Source organism: Oryctolagus cuniculus, chromosome 4, assembly GCF_051225735.1.
Source record: "Oryctolagus cuniculus isolate XC-2025 breed Fujian yellow rabbit chromosome 4, ASM5122573v1, whole genome shotgun sequence".
In the NCBI taxonomy this organism is placed as follows: domain Eukaryota; kingdom Metazoa; phylum Chordata; class Mammalia; order Lagomorpha; family Leporidae; genus Oryctolagus; species Oryctolagus cuniculus.
The window spans coordinates 130,277,796-130,292,961 of NC_142870.1; the positions used below are offsets into that span (position 1 = coordinate 130,277,796).

The window sequence follows — 15,166 nt, forward strand, 5'->3', positions numbered from 1 at the left end:
TCTAGTCCCGACTGCCCCTCTTCCAATCCAGCTCTCTGCTATGGCCTGGGAAAGCAGTGGAAGATGTCCCAAGTCCTTGGGCCCCTGTACCCACATGGGAGACCAGGAGGAAGCATGTGGCTCCTGGCTTCGGATCGGTACAGCTCCAGCCGTTGCGGCTATCTGGGGAGTGAACCAACAGATGGAAGACCTCTCCCTTTCACTGTAACTCTACTTCTCAAATAAATAAATAAAATCTTAAAAAAAAAAAAAAAAAAACTCCTCTACCAGGTCCTGTGAAAGGCCTGGTCACTCTTTGCTTCCCAGCCCATTGACCACGCCTCTGGGAGAACACCCACAACCCAACCGCTCACCTACTGGTCCACCCCTCCCTCCAGCCCACTCTACTGCGGAACTGCCAGCATCAGGGGCAGGGAAGTGTGTGCCTCCAGGGCTGTCTGGTGCATAGGACAAGGCTGGCAGCACCCCTCAGCTCTCCCCACCAGATGCCAGCTCATGACAACACAAAAATGTCTCCAGACATTCCAAGTGTCCCAAGGCAGGGAAAGACAGCAAACGGGTGGGGCAGGGCGGGGCGTTGCGAGGAGGAACCACTGCTCTAGATCCCAGACCCTATCTAATGCTCCCAGCACTTGGAGTCTTACAGTCATGCGTAACACAAAGTTGATTCCACACCGGGCCAGGCACATAGTAGGCAACAAAAGTCTTAAGTCCTGTCCTCGTGTAGACATAGCTAGCAAAGCCTGTGCAAGGTGCAGGATGCTAGTGGTTGACTCCGTCTGGCATGCCTATGTTTAGCAATGTCTCTCTCAAAAGATGGAAAATGGAACCCAAAGGTTAGAACTTTTCTCGTGGCTACGGCATTGCACGAGCAAGGAGGACCCATGTATGCATGGCTAATGCTGCCCCCTGGAACTGAGCAGCTGGTACAGCTCACCCACACATGCCTCTCTCAAGAGTGACCAGTAAGCAGGGGAATATCTCAATCAAGAAAACAAAAGTAGATAGGCATGATCCCCCCCACACACACACAGTCCACAAGCACCAATGCCATAGCTATCCCCAGAGGCCAGAGACACACCTCCCACCAGAAGAAAACAGGGGGAAAAAAAAAGAAAAACCCACAAGGACAAGAGAATACTAGTTTCCGGAATGTTCTTCCCTCTGCCCAGGAAACACAAGATTTGGCAGGCTTTGATACGATCAAATAGTGCACTGAACAGTCCCCAGCTCTCACAGAGGCACAGGGCGCCCTAAAATGCAGCACGATTCCCATTGCCAGGGCAACGTGAGGCTGTTTACCGAAAGGGGAGGCTGTTTACAGAGGAGAAGCCAAATGAAGTTGCAAGAACAAATCGGGGCACACAAGCGCTTGCCCCAGCTCTGCTTTGACAAATCACTTTAACCTGTCTAGCACTCCACTTCCCTTTGTGGTGAATGAGAAACCTGGAACAACCCGTCTCTCCGTTCCCTTCTATCTCTAAATGAGCCTGGCTCTCTCCAGAAGTGTGTAGACCCCGAGAATCTCCTTCGCCACGCAAAGCACAAACAGGGCTCTCCCTGCCTTCCTACCTGAAGTCTTTCTGCCTGAAACTGAAACTGACACAGAAGCCCTGTTTCAGTTCCCCCTCAGCTGCTTCTCGTCAGCCCTGCTGGTCAGAATGTACCTGCCCAATGGGCAAGATGCAGGTGCTCCTTGTCCCATCACATACATCTCATTAAGACAAAGCAGGAGACTCTCTGAAAAATGCAGGGCTGGCGTTGCGATTTTTTGAGGGTGCCAAAACGTAAGTGGAAAGCACCATGACAACACTAGAACGCTTTTGGCTACAACACAATGACAATTGGTCCAACAGCAGTTTAAACCATGTAGATGTTTATTGTTTTCTTAGCAAGAAGTCCAGGGACAGGTGATCCCAAAGTCAGTTCGGCAGCTCCATGATTTCATGAAGCCACTCAGTGAACTCGTCTTGTGTTGGCTTCTCATTCCTAGGATTATTGCCTCATAGTCACAAGACGGGTGCTCCAGCTCCAGCTATCATAACCTCTTATTACCTTCCCAAAGATAGGACGCTAAGGAGCCCTCAGGGCACAAGAAGAGGGCTTTCTCCTCGGGTGTGTGTGCTTTCATCAGAGAGGAATTCTTCAAAGCCCTGTAGATTTCCATCAAACCTCTGGCCAGAGCCGAGTTGCATGCTTTCCTTCAAACTGCACAGGAGACCAGGAAAGTGAATATTCAGGTTTTCTTTTTCTGTTGTTGAAGTGGTTAGTGGAAAGCAGTTAAGGGGAGAGCTGGCTAAGAAAGATGGTAACGTAACCAAGAAAGTGTCTGCCACACAGGACGACATTCAGTGGTATGCTGGAAAGTGTTAACCAGCTGACATGGCAAAAAAAAAAAACCTATCTTTTAGGATTTACCAATGTCCTTGGTGTAAATGCTCCTACTATGGCTGATTTCAAACTAAAATGGCATCACCCAGCTTACAAAATTCATGATTTTACCAGTCAGCTGATACAGGCCACTTTACATGAAACATCACACCTTACACATGATGAAAACTGGAGCTCACGGTGCTGCTGTGTGTTTAAGGCACTCCACGTGATCGGGTATTACTCTCCTGGCTTTTGGGTGACACAAATGACTGAAATGGTCCCTAATCACACAACGCAAGTGGCAGAGTTGGAATACCCACCTAACAGTCCTAACCCCAACCCTACTACACTTTCAGCAGCTCATCTAACCTAGATGCATTCCGTATGAAATCCCTTTGCCTACACATTACCTAAAGGCCTCTCTATTGGTTTGGAGCTAGTAAAGACCCATTCCAATCGAAGTTACCTAATAATTATTCTTTAGGCTATTCCCTCCAATGTTGTTAAAGCCTAGAATGCAGATCTGTACAGAGAAGAAATTAAACCCATCTCTAATCCCATTCCCCCAGAGATAACAACCCTTTGCGTGTGGGTGATAATCCTTTCAGATTATCTAGACACACAATTTTCAAGTAGAAATCATGCTATTTTATATGTTAATGGATTTTATTCTTTTTTAAAAAAATTTATTATTTGAAAGGCAGAGTTACAGAAAGAGAAGGAAAGAGGGAGAACATTGCATCCACTGGTTCACTCCCCAAATGGCTCAATGGTCAGGCCTGGGCCAGGCTGAAGCCAGGAGCTTCTTCCGGGTCTCCCACGTGGCAGCAGAGTCCATAGCACTTGTGCCATCCTCCACTGCTTTCCCAGGTGCGTTGGCAGAGAGCTGGGTCAGAAGTGGAGCAGCCAGGACTTGAACTGGTGCTCACACAGAATGCTAGCAACACATGCAGCAGCTTACCCTACTATGCCACAACACCAGCACCCCAGCCCCTGACTTTTATTCTTAATATGCAAGTTTTCTGAGACACAGAGAAACAGAAGAGTATCAGGAACCCCCTGTCACCATCACTCAGCCTTCGAAATCATCTAAAGACGATTACAAGCCCAGGTGTTCGCACGTTCCCTTCACAGGGAGCAGTGTGCAGGAGGCAGGTGCCTCCCATCCACATTTCCCTTGAATTTCTCCCTTCCTCGTGGATTTTCCCACTAGGACCCTGAGATCACCTTTTTTCATGGCTCAGAGACTCCATGTTTTGACACCTCCCTTCATGTTCCTTCTTACAGAGCCCTCCAACTCCTGCAGCTCCTGCCCTGTCTATCCAGGAAGTTCGTAACTGGAACACCACTAAGATCGCCAAAAGAAATGCATCCCAATTCTTGGAGTTTCCAAGTCCCACTTATTCCATGCTTTTACCTCCACTTTGTTTTCATACACGAGTGCCCACGTTCAACAAAAATCCTCAGATACTTTGCTCAGCCTCATCCTCTCCTGCCTAGCACTTTCCCAAAGCAGTCTGCCTTGCAGATCTCGCTTTGTGGTCCACCAGTTTCATAAAGGATCACATTTCATTGTGGGTGCCAGCTAAGGGAAACACCTGACAGGCTAAAGGATGATGGCTGTACCCCCAAATTAACATGTAATCTCCCATTACCTTATGCGACATTAAGCTGGCCCCCACGGACCCCAGCTGAGAACCCAGGCCTCCCATCAAAAACCCCACGGACCAAACAAGTTCAAAGATGGGCACTGTGCAACAAAGCAAGGACTGCTTCCCTAGGCCCCATCTCGGCCAAGTGTGTACGAGAAGAAGGAATGGCACAGACTCTGCTCTAAACCATATACAGTTGACTGGAAATGAGCCTGAGCTGGAACCATGATTGCTGGCATAGAACTTCAAGGGGGATAACCGCTAAGCTCATCTGCACTGTTTAGCACCAAAAGGTACTCATACTTCCAATAGTGTATCTGTCTAAAAGCCCAACACATCAAGCACTGAGCAGTGGGTAGCAGCGATGGGGAACCCAGCTCACAACATTCTCTACAGATAAGAACATCACTAAAGCAATGTCCAACTTGTGTGTTTAGGAATCACCTGGGAAGCGTGCTCAAAGTGCAAATTCTTGAGCTTCCTTCCCAGAGAGTCTACTCAATGCATCTAGGGTACAGATGGGGCACTATACCTGCATTTTTTTTAAAGATTTATTTGAAAGTCAGAGTTACACAGAGGAGAGGCAGAGAGGGAGAGAGGTCTTCTATCCGCTGGTTCCAGAATGGCCGGAGCTGCGCTGATCCGAAGCCAGGAGTTTCTTCCAGGTCTCCCACGTGGGTGCAGGGGCCCAAGGACTTGGGCCATCTTCTACTGCTGCGTTCCCAGGCCATAGCAGAGAGCTGGATTGGAAATGGAGCAGCCAGGTCTCGAACCGGCACCCATATGGGATGCCGGCGCCTCAGGCCAGGGCGTTAAGCTGCTGCGCCACAGCGCTCGCCCCTATACCTGCATTTTTCACAAGTGTCTTTGATGATTCTGCTGTCGGTGTTGGCAGACCCTGAAAAATGGCAAACAGCTACATTCTTCCTCTGTGGCTACAGAGGCTGTTTAGCAATACTTCCCGTGAGCAGCTGGAAGCAGGACCTCTGGCCGACAGCTCCGGACACTGAATCTGTCCTAAGAGTCACCTGCCTCATGAGTTAAACATACACTGGGATTTCGGGAGGTCTGCATCGGGGTCCTGGGAGCACCAAGCAGTCTCAGGGAGCTTTCTGGAATTAAATGTCTCCCTACCCTTTTCTTTTTGTCCCCGAGGCAACTGGTTAGCCTGTCCTCTTCCCAGGCAACTTATCAATATCCTCCCCTTTATAAAGAAACAAATTTTCACCTCTCCCACTCTATCTCTCAGGCTGTCTCTAAAACAAGCATCCATGTGTTTTAAGAGTTTTAGATGCTAACGAGAAAACAAGAGTGACCGAAATAAAAGCACTGGGACAGTGAAACGCTAAATACAATTGCTTGTTCAGAGTCCATTTTATTCATTTCTTCCTCAACCATTTAGTGAGCATCTAGTCTCCACCCAGGGCCCTGGGCAGTTCACAGCTGGGAAGACCTTGGACAAAGCCCCTGCTCTCAGGCAGCTTGCATTCCAAGGTGGAAGGTAGGCCAGAAAGAGGAAAATAAGCCTCCTCCCAGTTGCACTTCACACAGCGACAAGCACCATAAAACCTATTAACACAGGCTAAGGAATGGGCGGAGAGGAGGAAGACTGACTGCAAGGAAGGCCTCCCTCCAGGAAGTCCCGGAGCTAAGAGCCAGACGACGGGGAACGGGACTGCAGCGAGAGCAAGGCACAGGAACCCGGACACCAAGGAGCTGGGCCTGCCACAAGAAAGGAGAGGCAGCCAGCGGTCCCACCGCACAGCCGGGAATGGGGTGCCTGGAAGCCTAGATCTCAAAGGGCAGGGTGTTGTGTGTCTTGCTCTAAGTACAATGGGAGGCCCTGGGATCCTTTCACAAAGGATCTGCTAGTAGCAGCTGACCTGTAGTGAGGGCCATCTGCGTGCCAGGCACAGTTCATCACACTTTGCATATATTAGCTCATTCCAGCTTCCCTGCAGCCCTGGGCAGTAGGAACACAGATGAACCCGTTCAGCAGGTGAGGAAGCAGAGTCAAACAGGCATTAAGCAAAGGAGCCGGAACTCAGAGCCAGGCTGTCTGGCTGCACACAGTGTGGGTGGAAGTGAGCAAGGGCCAGGCTGGTCAGGCCCTACAAGCCCTGGAAAAGGGTCTGGATTTTCTTCCAAGTGTAACGGAAAGACACGGGAGTGGGACTGAGAGAGCCTCCCTATATCCCGTAGATCTTAGCTACGAGGAAGCACAACTTCTGGGAGAAGCACGCCAAACCCTGGCTAAGCCAGCTCTCAACCAACCTACAGCGTCAGACACTCGCAGATGCCCACTCCAGCCATGCCAGCATCAAGCAGGATGCCCAACACCTGCAGAACAGGAGGCCTTCTTCCCTCCAGGTCAGGGTTCTCCAAGTGGGACCCGGAACAGCATCCAATCACCTGGAGCTCTTGTTAGAAATGCAAATTCGAGTCCCAGCTGAGACCTACTAAATTGGAGCGATCCAGCCATCACTTCAGCACAAGCTCTCCATGTGATCTGGATATTCACCCCAGTCCTCCAGGAACCTGGGAACTGTAGAAACCAATGCTCTGGGTCCTCCACACACAGACACCACCATCGCCACCACCTCGTCCTTGGGCAGGCCCCACTTGACACACCTCCCCGGGGAGCGTGCTGGTGGGATTCCATGGCTCCTAAGGCCTGAAGATCTCATTACTACCCCAACCTATTCTTGTAGCCAATATGATGTCCTGCACCTATTTATCTGCTCTGCTCTCCAAGGGTAACGGGTAACGCTCCTCTTCCCTACCTCCAGGGTTTAATTTCACTGTCAGTCTTGTAGCCTCCAAGGCAGATGCAAAGGATACTTTCAGCCTTGACCCAGGCTTTCCCCCAACACCCCTCAGTCACCAGATTTCCCTTTTCAATTAATTCACCCTATCTTCCTTCATCCATTCTATTTGGAATGGATGAATTCAGCATCCATGCAGCCTTCCAGGAGCTAACTGTGCTATGTGCCAGGTACCCCCCAGCATTGCCTCAAACAGACTTTGCTCCTGCCTCCCAAAACCGTCCCATTAGTGAGAGGAAGTTAGGGGGTGTGGCAAGATGCGCATACCCTGATCGTTAACAAATGATAAGCCAGAAAGGCCTGAGCTCAGTCCACTGAGACGTGAATAATGAAGAGAGGGCAAGCCCAGCAGAAGTTCATGACAGCAAATATTTGGGTGCCAGATCTATGCCAAACTCTCAGTGTTACATGTATTGGCCATGTCCTCTTTCAATGGTGCTGCGGGTAAGTAGTATTATCACTCCCATTCTACAAAGAAAGAAACTGAAGTATGGGGAGAAAAAGGAGTAAATAAACAGGAGAGCCAGGATTCCAGCCCAGGCAGACTGACTCCGGAGCCCAGATTCCTAACTACAGGCCAAGGTGAGAAGGAGCAAGCTGGAATGTTCAGTGTAGGAGGTGGGTAGGCAAACAGGTGTCCAGGCAGACAGACCAGCATATCCAAGAACCCTGGGGCACACAGAAGTCAGTCTGAAGCCAGAAAGGAAGCCAAACACATCAGTGAAACTGGGGAGCACTGGATGGACTGGAAATATATTTGGGAACTGCACTGGAAAACAGGTGCTGATGGACGGGCACAGTGTAAGGGAAGGGCAGAAATCAAAGTTGACTCTGACTTAGAAGCCTAAGGACAGTCTGTTTCCAGAGGGCAAAGCAGTACAACACAACAGATACTGAAGTCCTCCAGGATGCGGCTGCACAGCAAGCTCTCTAGGGACTGTCCGTCACCAGCACCCCCTACTTCTCTACAGCGGGTCCTCACTCAGGGTCCCACCCCTCCCTCTGGCAGCCTCTCTCCACAACACTAATACCACTGGGGACCAACAAAAACTAGAGCTACAGTAAAAAGATTAGCTTGGACTAGGAGGAGGGGTTTGCTTTCACAAACGTTGGCTCACAATTTTTTTTTTTCTGGAAAAGCACAATTAAACTCATTTACAAATGAGAAGCCATGCAATTTACCCAAAGTTACTAACCTCAAACCAGAATCCAAATCCAGGTCTGACCAACTTGGAAGCCTACACTTCCCCCCATGAAATCAGCATTTCTCACCATGTGCGGCACAGCTGGCTGATGAGCTGCAACAGTGGTTTCAGATGCACAGATGCGCCTCTTACCCTTAGTTACCTCTTAACCTCAGAAGCTCTTCATTAACCTCCAAATTAACCTCTTCATGCTGCTCTCCTTTTAATATGCATCATCATTTGCAGGTATTTGTGTTTATAATAGCAAATCAATGTATCAAAATGATACATAATATATATACATGATTTGGTCTGAGTTTCAGACATCCATATACATACTGTGATAAATCTATGACTTCGTGTATATTAACTGCCTAGCACACACAAAAAGTTGCCTAAAAGTTAACATAAAGGCAATAATAGAATAAAAGGGATAGGATGGGAATCTGAGGGAGGGATTACGTAAATAACTGAAGCTTCAGAAACTCTGCTAACCAACCACCCAAGAACAGCTGAGCACCTGTTCCACATGGGATCCAAATGTGGCTACAGCCACACATAACTCTGACTCTTCCTGAGACAGCAAACACAGGCTGCCTTGGGGGAAAGGGAGTAATATCAGAGGAACATAACACAGCATAAAATATCCTCAATGCAGTGTTGGTTTTGACATAAAGACTGGTTTGGCTACCCAACTCCTCTGCTCATTCAAGCTCCCTGATTAAATCAGTGAAGCTTCCCCAGCCTCTGCTTTACTTCATCCAAAGTTATAGAACATAGTCTCTAAGGGCATTTCCGGTTTTAGAACACCATAAAATTTTTGTAAGACCTTAAAATTCGAAATTATTCTTTCCAGAATCACAGAAACCCCAATCCTGAAATGAGAGCTGACCTGAAGAACTGTTGCTAAAAAAAAAAAAAAAAAATTCACGTGGCATCACAAGCCGCCATCCCCTATCTGAGGAGCTTACCCCCAACAATGCTGTCCCTGGAAAGGCACTAATTACAAATTGGCAAAGACCAAATCAATGAATGTTCCTGTCCTCACCAAAACTTCAAGCATAACCCGCCAGTAATTTTGCCTTACGAACTTTCTTTACTTGGGGTTCTTAGTGTCTCTATGACCATTCCCAGACCTTCTCCATTCTGAGTAGGGGTCTCCATTCTGAGTAGGGGTAGCAGAGTGAGCAAAAGGGTACAGAAGAATCTGCCAAATCTCATTCTTTTCTCACCCTGTGAAGCCGCTCCTGGGAGCCACGTGTAAACCTCCGCTTCAACCTGAATTATTCCACTGGTGCTGAAATTTAGCGTGCCAAACCTGGGAGAGGAACCAGTGCTCCTGGTTTCTCAGATGCATTAGGAGCGAAGCACTGTAGCCAGAACAAGCATTCTTCCTCTATCAACGAGACAGATACATTTATCACAACGGAAGTCTTAAGGCCCCTGGCCTTATTACAAAGCTCTTTCTGCACTATCAGTGGGCCTATAAACTTTAATAGAGGAATTTTTCTTTTTAATTCCCAAATAAGTTGTGAGATGTGGTAAGTTGGTGTTTAAACAGAACGGATGGGCTGCAGCTGGCAACTCCAGAAGCACAGCTGGGAAGCAGGTGATTTAAAAAAAAAAAAAGCCAAGTCCCTGGGCAAATTGTGAAGCCTAGGGTGGTCATTATTATAACTGGAGAGTTGTTACATAATTACTTGTTAACTCCTGGCAAACACATACATAGCTACAAAATGCCATGGTTACCCTAGCCTTTGAAGCTGGTGTACCTGGTACAAGAGTCAAGGTTTCTCCAATTAATTTCATTCAAAGAAATAAGCAATCCTGGGACCTATTCCCTTCCAAGGTAACTCGCCAGCTTTTCCGTATACAAAACAGCCTCCCGCAATTAAGCCTATCGCCTCTAGGGATGAAAATCAGTGTTTCTCTTTAATACTGATTTTTAAAGAGGAGAAGATATCCAGAGGTACATTCAGAGGGCTAAATATTCATCACCTCTAAAAAAAACCAACAAACAAAAAAACCGACTTCCATTCCCAACTGGGAAACTGGAAGATCCCCCCCACCTCCGTCCCTGCTCGGCTGGCGCAAAACGCCAAGACCTCGGTGTCGGAGGCACTGCATTCCAACATTTTTCAAAAAGTTTACGGGGATTTACTGAAGCGGCGGAGAAAAAAAAAATAAAGCACTTAAAAGCGGAGGAGAACGAGCAGAGGGGTTTCGGCAAGGAAGCCGCCAGCGAAGCGCCTGGCGGCGCCGTGCAAGGCCCGATAACCGGGAAGCGACCCGGCACCCGAAGAGCGAGCGCCCCCGTGGAGCGCCGGGACTGACAACCGCTCGGTCTCCGTCGCCCGGGGTCCCCGAGCCCCCTCAGCCCGGCCCCCGCCTCCAATCCCGCTCCCCGACCCTTCCCCCGCAGCGCCGGCGATGCCCGCCGGGCCAACTTGGCCCCGGGTCAGCGCTGCGGAGCGCGGCCCCGGTAGCCGCGGAGGCCGCCGGCGCCCTTACCTCTTTCTGCTTGGGGTCCTGCGGGTAGACGTCGGGCGGCCCGAGCCGGGGGCGCTTCAGCGGTCTCTGCTCATAGCTGAGAAGCCCGAAGGCGGCCATGATCTCTCATGTTAACCGGCGAAATGAATGAGAGTTGGAGCAGCCGCCTCTGAGCACCAGGGAGCAGCACTTTGCAGACAGACTCCCTCTCTCCCCCTCCGCTCGCTCGCTCGCTCGCTGTGGCGCTGCAGGCAGGAATAAAGCAGGCTGGATGCTGCCGTGCCGGGCACGCAGACACGAGCTGATGGGGGCAGCCTTCCGCGGGCACCGGCTGCGCTCGGGCCCCGGGACGCACCGCTCCGGTGCCGGCGGCCGAGGGGCTGGAGGTCTGCCAGGGTCCTCCGCGGCGCCTGCCTCCCGCCCACCCCTCTCCACCCTGTCCCCAGGGGGAGGAGCAGCTGATGGGAACGTGTGACTTTTTTCACCAATGGACCCAAACCCACCTCAGCTGGGCGCAGGATGGGCGTGGGGGAGGGGCACGAAGGGGGGAAGAAAGAAAAAAAAAAACTTTCTTGGCGCCTAGGAGCGGTGGCTCAAGTGCTCGTCCCAGGCGAGGGTGGCCCTGATCCCCGGGGAAGAGGCTGCAAAGCGGCCCGCCCCCGCCCCTCTTCCTCGTCGGGGACCCTCCCCCGGCCGCCAAGCGCCCTGTAAGACCCCGCCACCTGGGCTCCGACCCGGCCGGTGCGGAGGGCAGGAGGCCAGAACAGGCTCGGGGAGACGGGGATTCGGACGGTGGAAGCGGCCGGTGCCTCCTAGACGCCCGCCAGGCTCCGGTGGCGCATCCGCGGCTGGGGTCCCCCTCAGCGGCTCCGGGCAGGCGCCGAGGCGCGCTGCTGGCGGTCGCAGCGGCCGCGGCAGCTGGAGGGGGCCGTGCTCACCGTGGCGCGGGGCCGACTTAACCCTTTGCTGCCCCCTCCAGGGGCTGGGATGGGGGCTCCGGCGGGGTGGGGATGGCTGAGAGCGCCGACGGGGGCGGCCAGCCGCAGGCGTGCCGGGCTCCTCCAGCCAGCCGCCCTCCCCGGCCTCGGCGCCTCCTCCCTCCCCACCCCCACCCCCACCCCTAACAGTTTACCTGTTGGTCCCTGGCTAGCGGGCAGGGGCCGGCGGCGGCGGGGGCACTCCTGCGGCCGCAGCCTCCATCCTTCGGGTTGGGAAGGGGGGATTGGATTGGATCTTATTTGTGATCCACCTCGCCCGGACGAGCTCCGGGGACGCCGCGAAGTTTGCGGCTGTCTGGGGGCGGCGAGCGACGCCGGCTCGCCGCCGGCGTTCTCGCCCCCACGGCCCGGGAGCGCGAGCTTCCGAGTTGGCGGACAGCGGCGCGGCGGCCGCACTGAGCATGCCCAGCTCGGTGGCCGGACCGCGGAGGAGTTGGCTGCGAGCGCGCTCCGATCCGCCTCTCCGGGTTTTCGCAGCCGCAGAGCGCTCAGCCCGCGGGCCCCGGCGCTGGGGCTGGCCCTGGGGTGAACCTGCACCAGAGCGAGGGCGCCCTTAGGAGCCCCCTGTTGGCCTAGGGCTGAGCTCTCCCTCTCGACCTCCCCTGCGGTCGCTGTCCCCGTGGCCTGGGCCGGAAACCTCACCTGCGCGGGACGCGTGGATGGGAGGGGGTGGTCCTCCGGCGGAGACCGTCACCTAACCCGCCCGCGCTCCCCGCGCGCTTCGGGGCGTGGGCACCGAGATGCTGGGCCACCTGCCGGGAGACCGAGGCCGCGGAGGCGTGCCCAGCCTGCCCCCGAGGGACGCCGTGGGAGGCGCGCCCGGTAGGATGCACCCGCACTTGGCCAAGAATGATGGCTGCCATTTACGGAGCCTCCGCTTCGTGCTAGGATCTTGACAGTCAGAATCTCGGATGCTTACGACAACCGTGCATGGCTTTCCTGCACCCTTCTTACAGATGGAGAAATTGAGTCCTTTGCGGGAGGAGGGGGGGCGGTTCAGGGACCTGCTCGAAGCCAGGAAGGGAGTTGGGATTTGAACCTGCAACTGCCCGATCCCAAGTTTCCGTCCTCTATCCCATACTTGGAGCTGGAAGGACTGGATGCTCGCCCATCCTAGCCTGATTGTTCCCCAGGGCTGGAGGAATTCCTTCGACGTGGTGCAGGCACCATCTCACCTGAAGCTTGTGTACAATGCCTGATACACAGTGGATGCCCAGGAAATGTTGGTCGAATCAGAGGGTCTACTTACCTCTGCCGACTTTAAAAAAAAAAAAAGAAAGAAAGAAAGAAAAGAAAGAGGATGTAGACAAAGCGACAGCAGGGTGGCCGAGCTGGTTCCTCACTCCAGACCTTGACCTATGAGCATCTCCAAACCCAGCCTGAGACGGAGTCGGGCCTGTAGAGTGAGTTCTTCCCAACCACTTTCCCCACCTCTGTCGCCGGGACTTCGCCTTCATGAATACCCTAGCGTGTAACTCATACCTGGATTTGCCCTTGTCATATGGGCAACTGTCAAATCTAGTTCTCCTGCTTCACAGGCAGGGCAGACTTTTTTTCATCTAACTTTATCATGAAGATGATCAAACATAACAAAACCCGGAGAAATGGTATAAGGAGCCCCTAAATACTACCATATGAATAATCTCCTGGCTGTAACAATTATCAGAAGTTCACCCTTCTCTCTCATTATCTTCTCCATCCCCAGTACACTGACACACTAGCAAGAACAGTTGCATTCACTGTTGCAATTCAGGCACATACCATTGTAGCTGGCACATGGTGAACATTCCAAAAAATGCTGCTTATGTATGCATTATAGGTGGGTGTTTGGGTGGGGGGATGCACGGTTGGATTTATGATTGCACCCTTAGTGGTACTGTGCTGCTAGCGAACCAAACTTTACACCTGGTCTGAGCGGAAGGGGAGATTTGTTGTTATTGTTTTAAAAATTTATTTATTTTACAAGGTAGAGCAATAGAGAGGGAGCAAGAGAGAGAGAGAGGTCTTGCATCTACTGGTTCATTCCTCTTAAGGCCACAACAGCCAGGGCTGGTGCAGTCCAAAGCCAGGAGCCTGGAACTGCATCGCGGTCGTCCATGTGGGTGGCAGGACTGCCTTCTCAGGCACATTAGCAGGGAGCTGGATCAGAAGAAGAACAGCTGGGACTTGAACTAGTGCTTCAATATGGGACGCTGGTGTAACAGGCAGCAGCTTAACCCCTTAAGCCACAACACCAGCCCAGAGAAGGGGAGATGAAACCTGAACCCTTATCTTGGGATACCTAAGCAGGCACCTCCAATTGAAACACTTTTGATGCATTTAAAATCTTAATTACCCATAAAGATTTTATCTTAAAATCCAAATGTGTTTGTAATGTAATCTAGGCATTTGGGGAGAAGAGAAGAAGGAGGCATTTTCTCTGTTGTTTTCCCTTCTTAACTCCCATCCTATCTCCACATAATCTGTCATGACTTCTCTGATCATCTCAACACAAAAAATGCAGTGAGAACTTGAACACACTAAGAAGCTCCCCCCAAAACATCCTTTCACCCCATACACTTCCCGCGGGCATTGGACTCCCTCCCGTTGGCATTTCAGAGCTTCACAATCCAGCCCACCTATCATCCCAACTTTCCCTCCTCAGTGCCTTACCTTAGTTACCAACATATTTTCCAAAAAATGGAACCCCCAGCCCCTTTTCTGCAGATATCTACCTCCTACAGCTTCTTAGAGTACGAACTTTGACCTGAAGCCACTCCAAACTCCCAGGCTCAGGGCAGGCTTCAGTTCTTTCCATGCTCTTGGCACTTAATTTTTATTCTGTCTTTTTTTTTAACACTGCACTATGGGCATCTATTAAAATGTCACTCAGAATATTTCCTCATCCCCCATACCCTCTTGGTCTCCTCCGTCTGTTCCAGAATTAGTCTTTAAGCTTAGGCCAGCTTAATATGGTGGGCTTACCCCATAAGCCACTGTGTTCTCTGCTGTGCTGAAGTTTCCCCCGCAGTGCTGGCTAATACAGCGGATAGGCACAAATTCTTGCTGACTAATGTGAGCCCCACTTGATGCTCTTCTTAAAGAGTATCTTCTCTTTACCTGGCTAAGGCCCCCGTGAGGCTGAGGACAGTGTGCATGAAACAGGAACTAGAGGAGACCAGGGGCTCCCAAGACAGGTCCCAGCCTAGGCTTCAGGAAGAGAAGAGTTTAGGGGCCTGCCCAAGGAAGGCCATTGACATGTGAAACGAGTTGAAATGCTTACTTTCAGTTTTTCTTCCATATACGTTATGTTTAAATGCACCTGGAGAAGGGTGAGCACAGGGGGCTCATGTTAAGCACGGGGGGGCTCTGTCCTCCAGGAAGAAGCTAACTCTGTAGTGGGACTCTTGTGGGTTGATGGGTGTTTAAAAGATGACTCCTCCAAGGGTCCTGGAGGATTCCTCAGCACCTGAAACCCTCCCTCCCTGCAAGGCCTGGTTTTCGGCCTTCTGGAAAGAGTGCCTCACGGCTGGGACCAGGTTGGTTCCCTGGGACAAAGTCCCTTTCCAAGAAGTCATGGTTGGTTTTCCCTACCTACAAGGAATCTGCAGGAAGTACGCAGATATCATTTGCCTGCACAGTACAGGCGTTTGCTCACCAGCCTG

General features: G+C 51.6%; 1 protein-coding gene across 12 annotated transcripts in view; it reads right to left on the bottom strand.

The window, feature by feature from the left end:
- The window catches only part of MED12L (mediator complex subunit 12L), a 360,120-nt gene extending 345,970 nt beyond the window's left edge, over nucleotides 1-14,150 (bottom strand). For 5 of the 12 annotated variants that reach the window (XM_089331074.1, XM_051859042.3, XM_089331071.1 and 2 more), the window contains exons 1-2: nucleotides 11,657-12,148; nucleotides 10,546-10,769 (exon numbers count right to left, since the gene is read on the bottom strand). In XM_089331074.1, coding sequence (XP_089187200.1) covers nucleotides 10,546-10,644 — 99 coding nt within the window. In that variant the 5' untranslated portion in view covers nucleotides 10,645-10,769; nucleotides 11,657-12,148. The other 7 variants (XR_016232702.1, XM_089331070.1, XM_089331067.1 and 4 more) reach the window with 5 other exon arrangements.
- Between the last annotated feature and the right edge of the window lie 1,016 nt (nucleotides 14,151-15,166).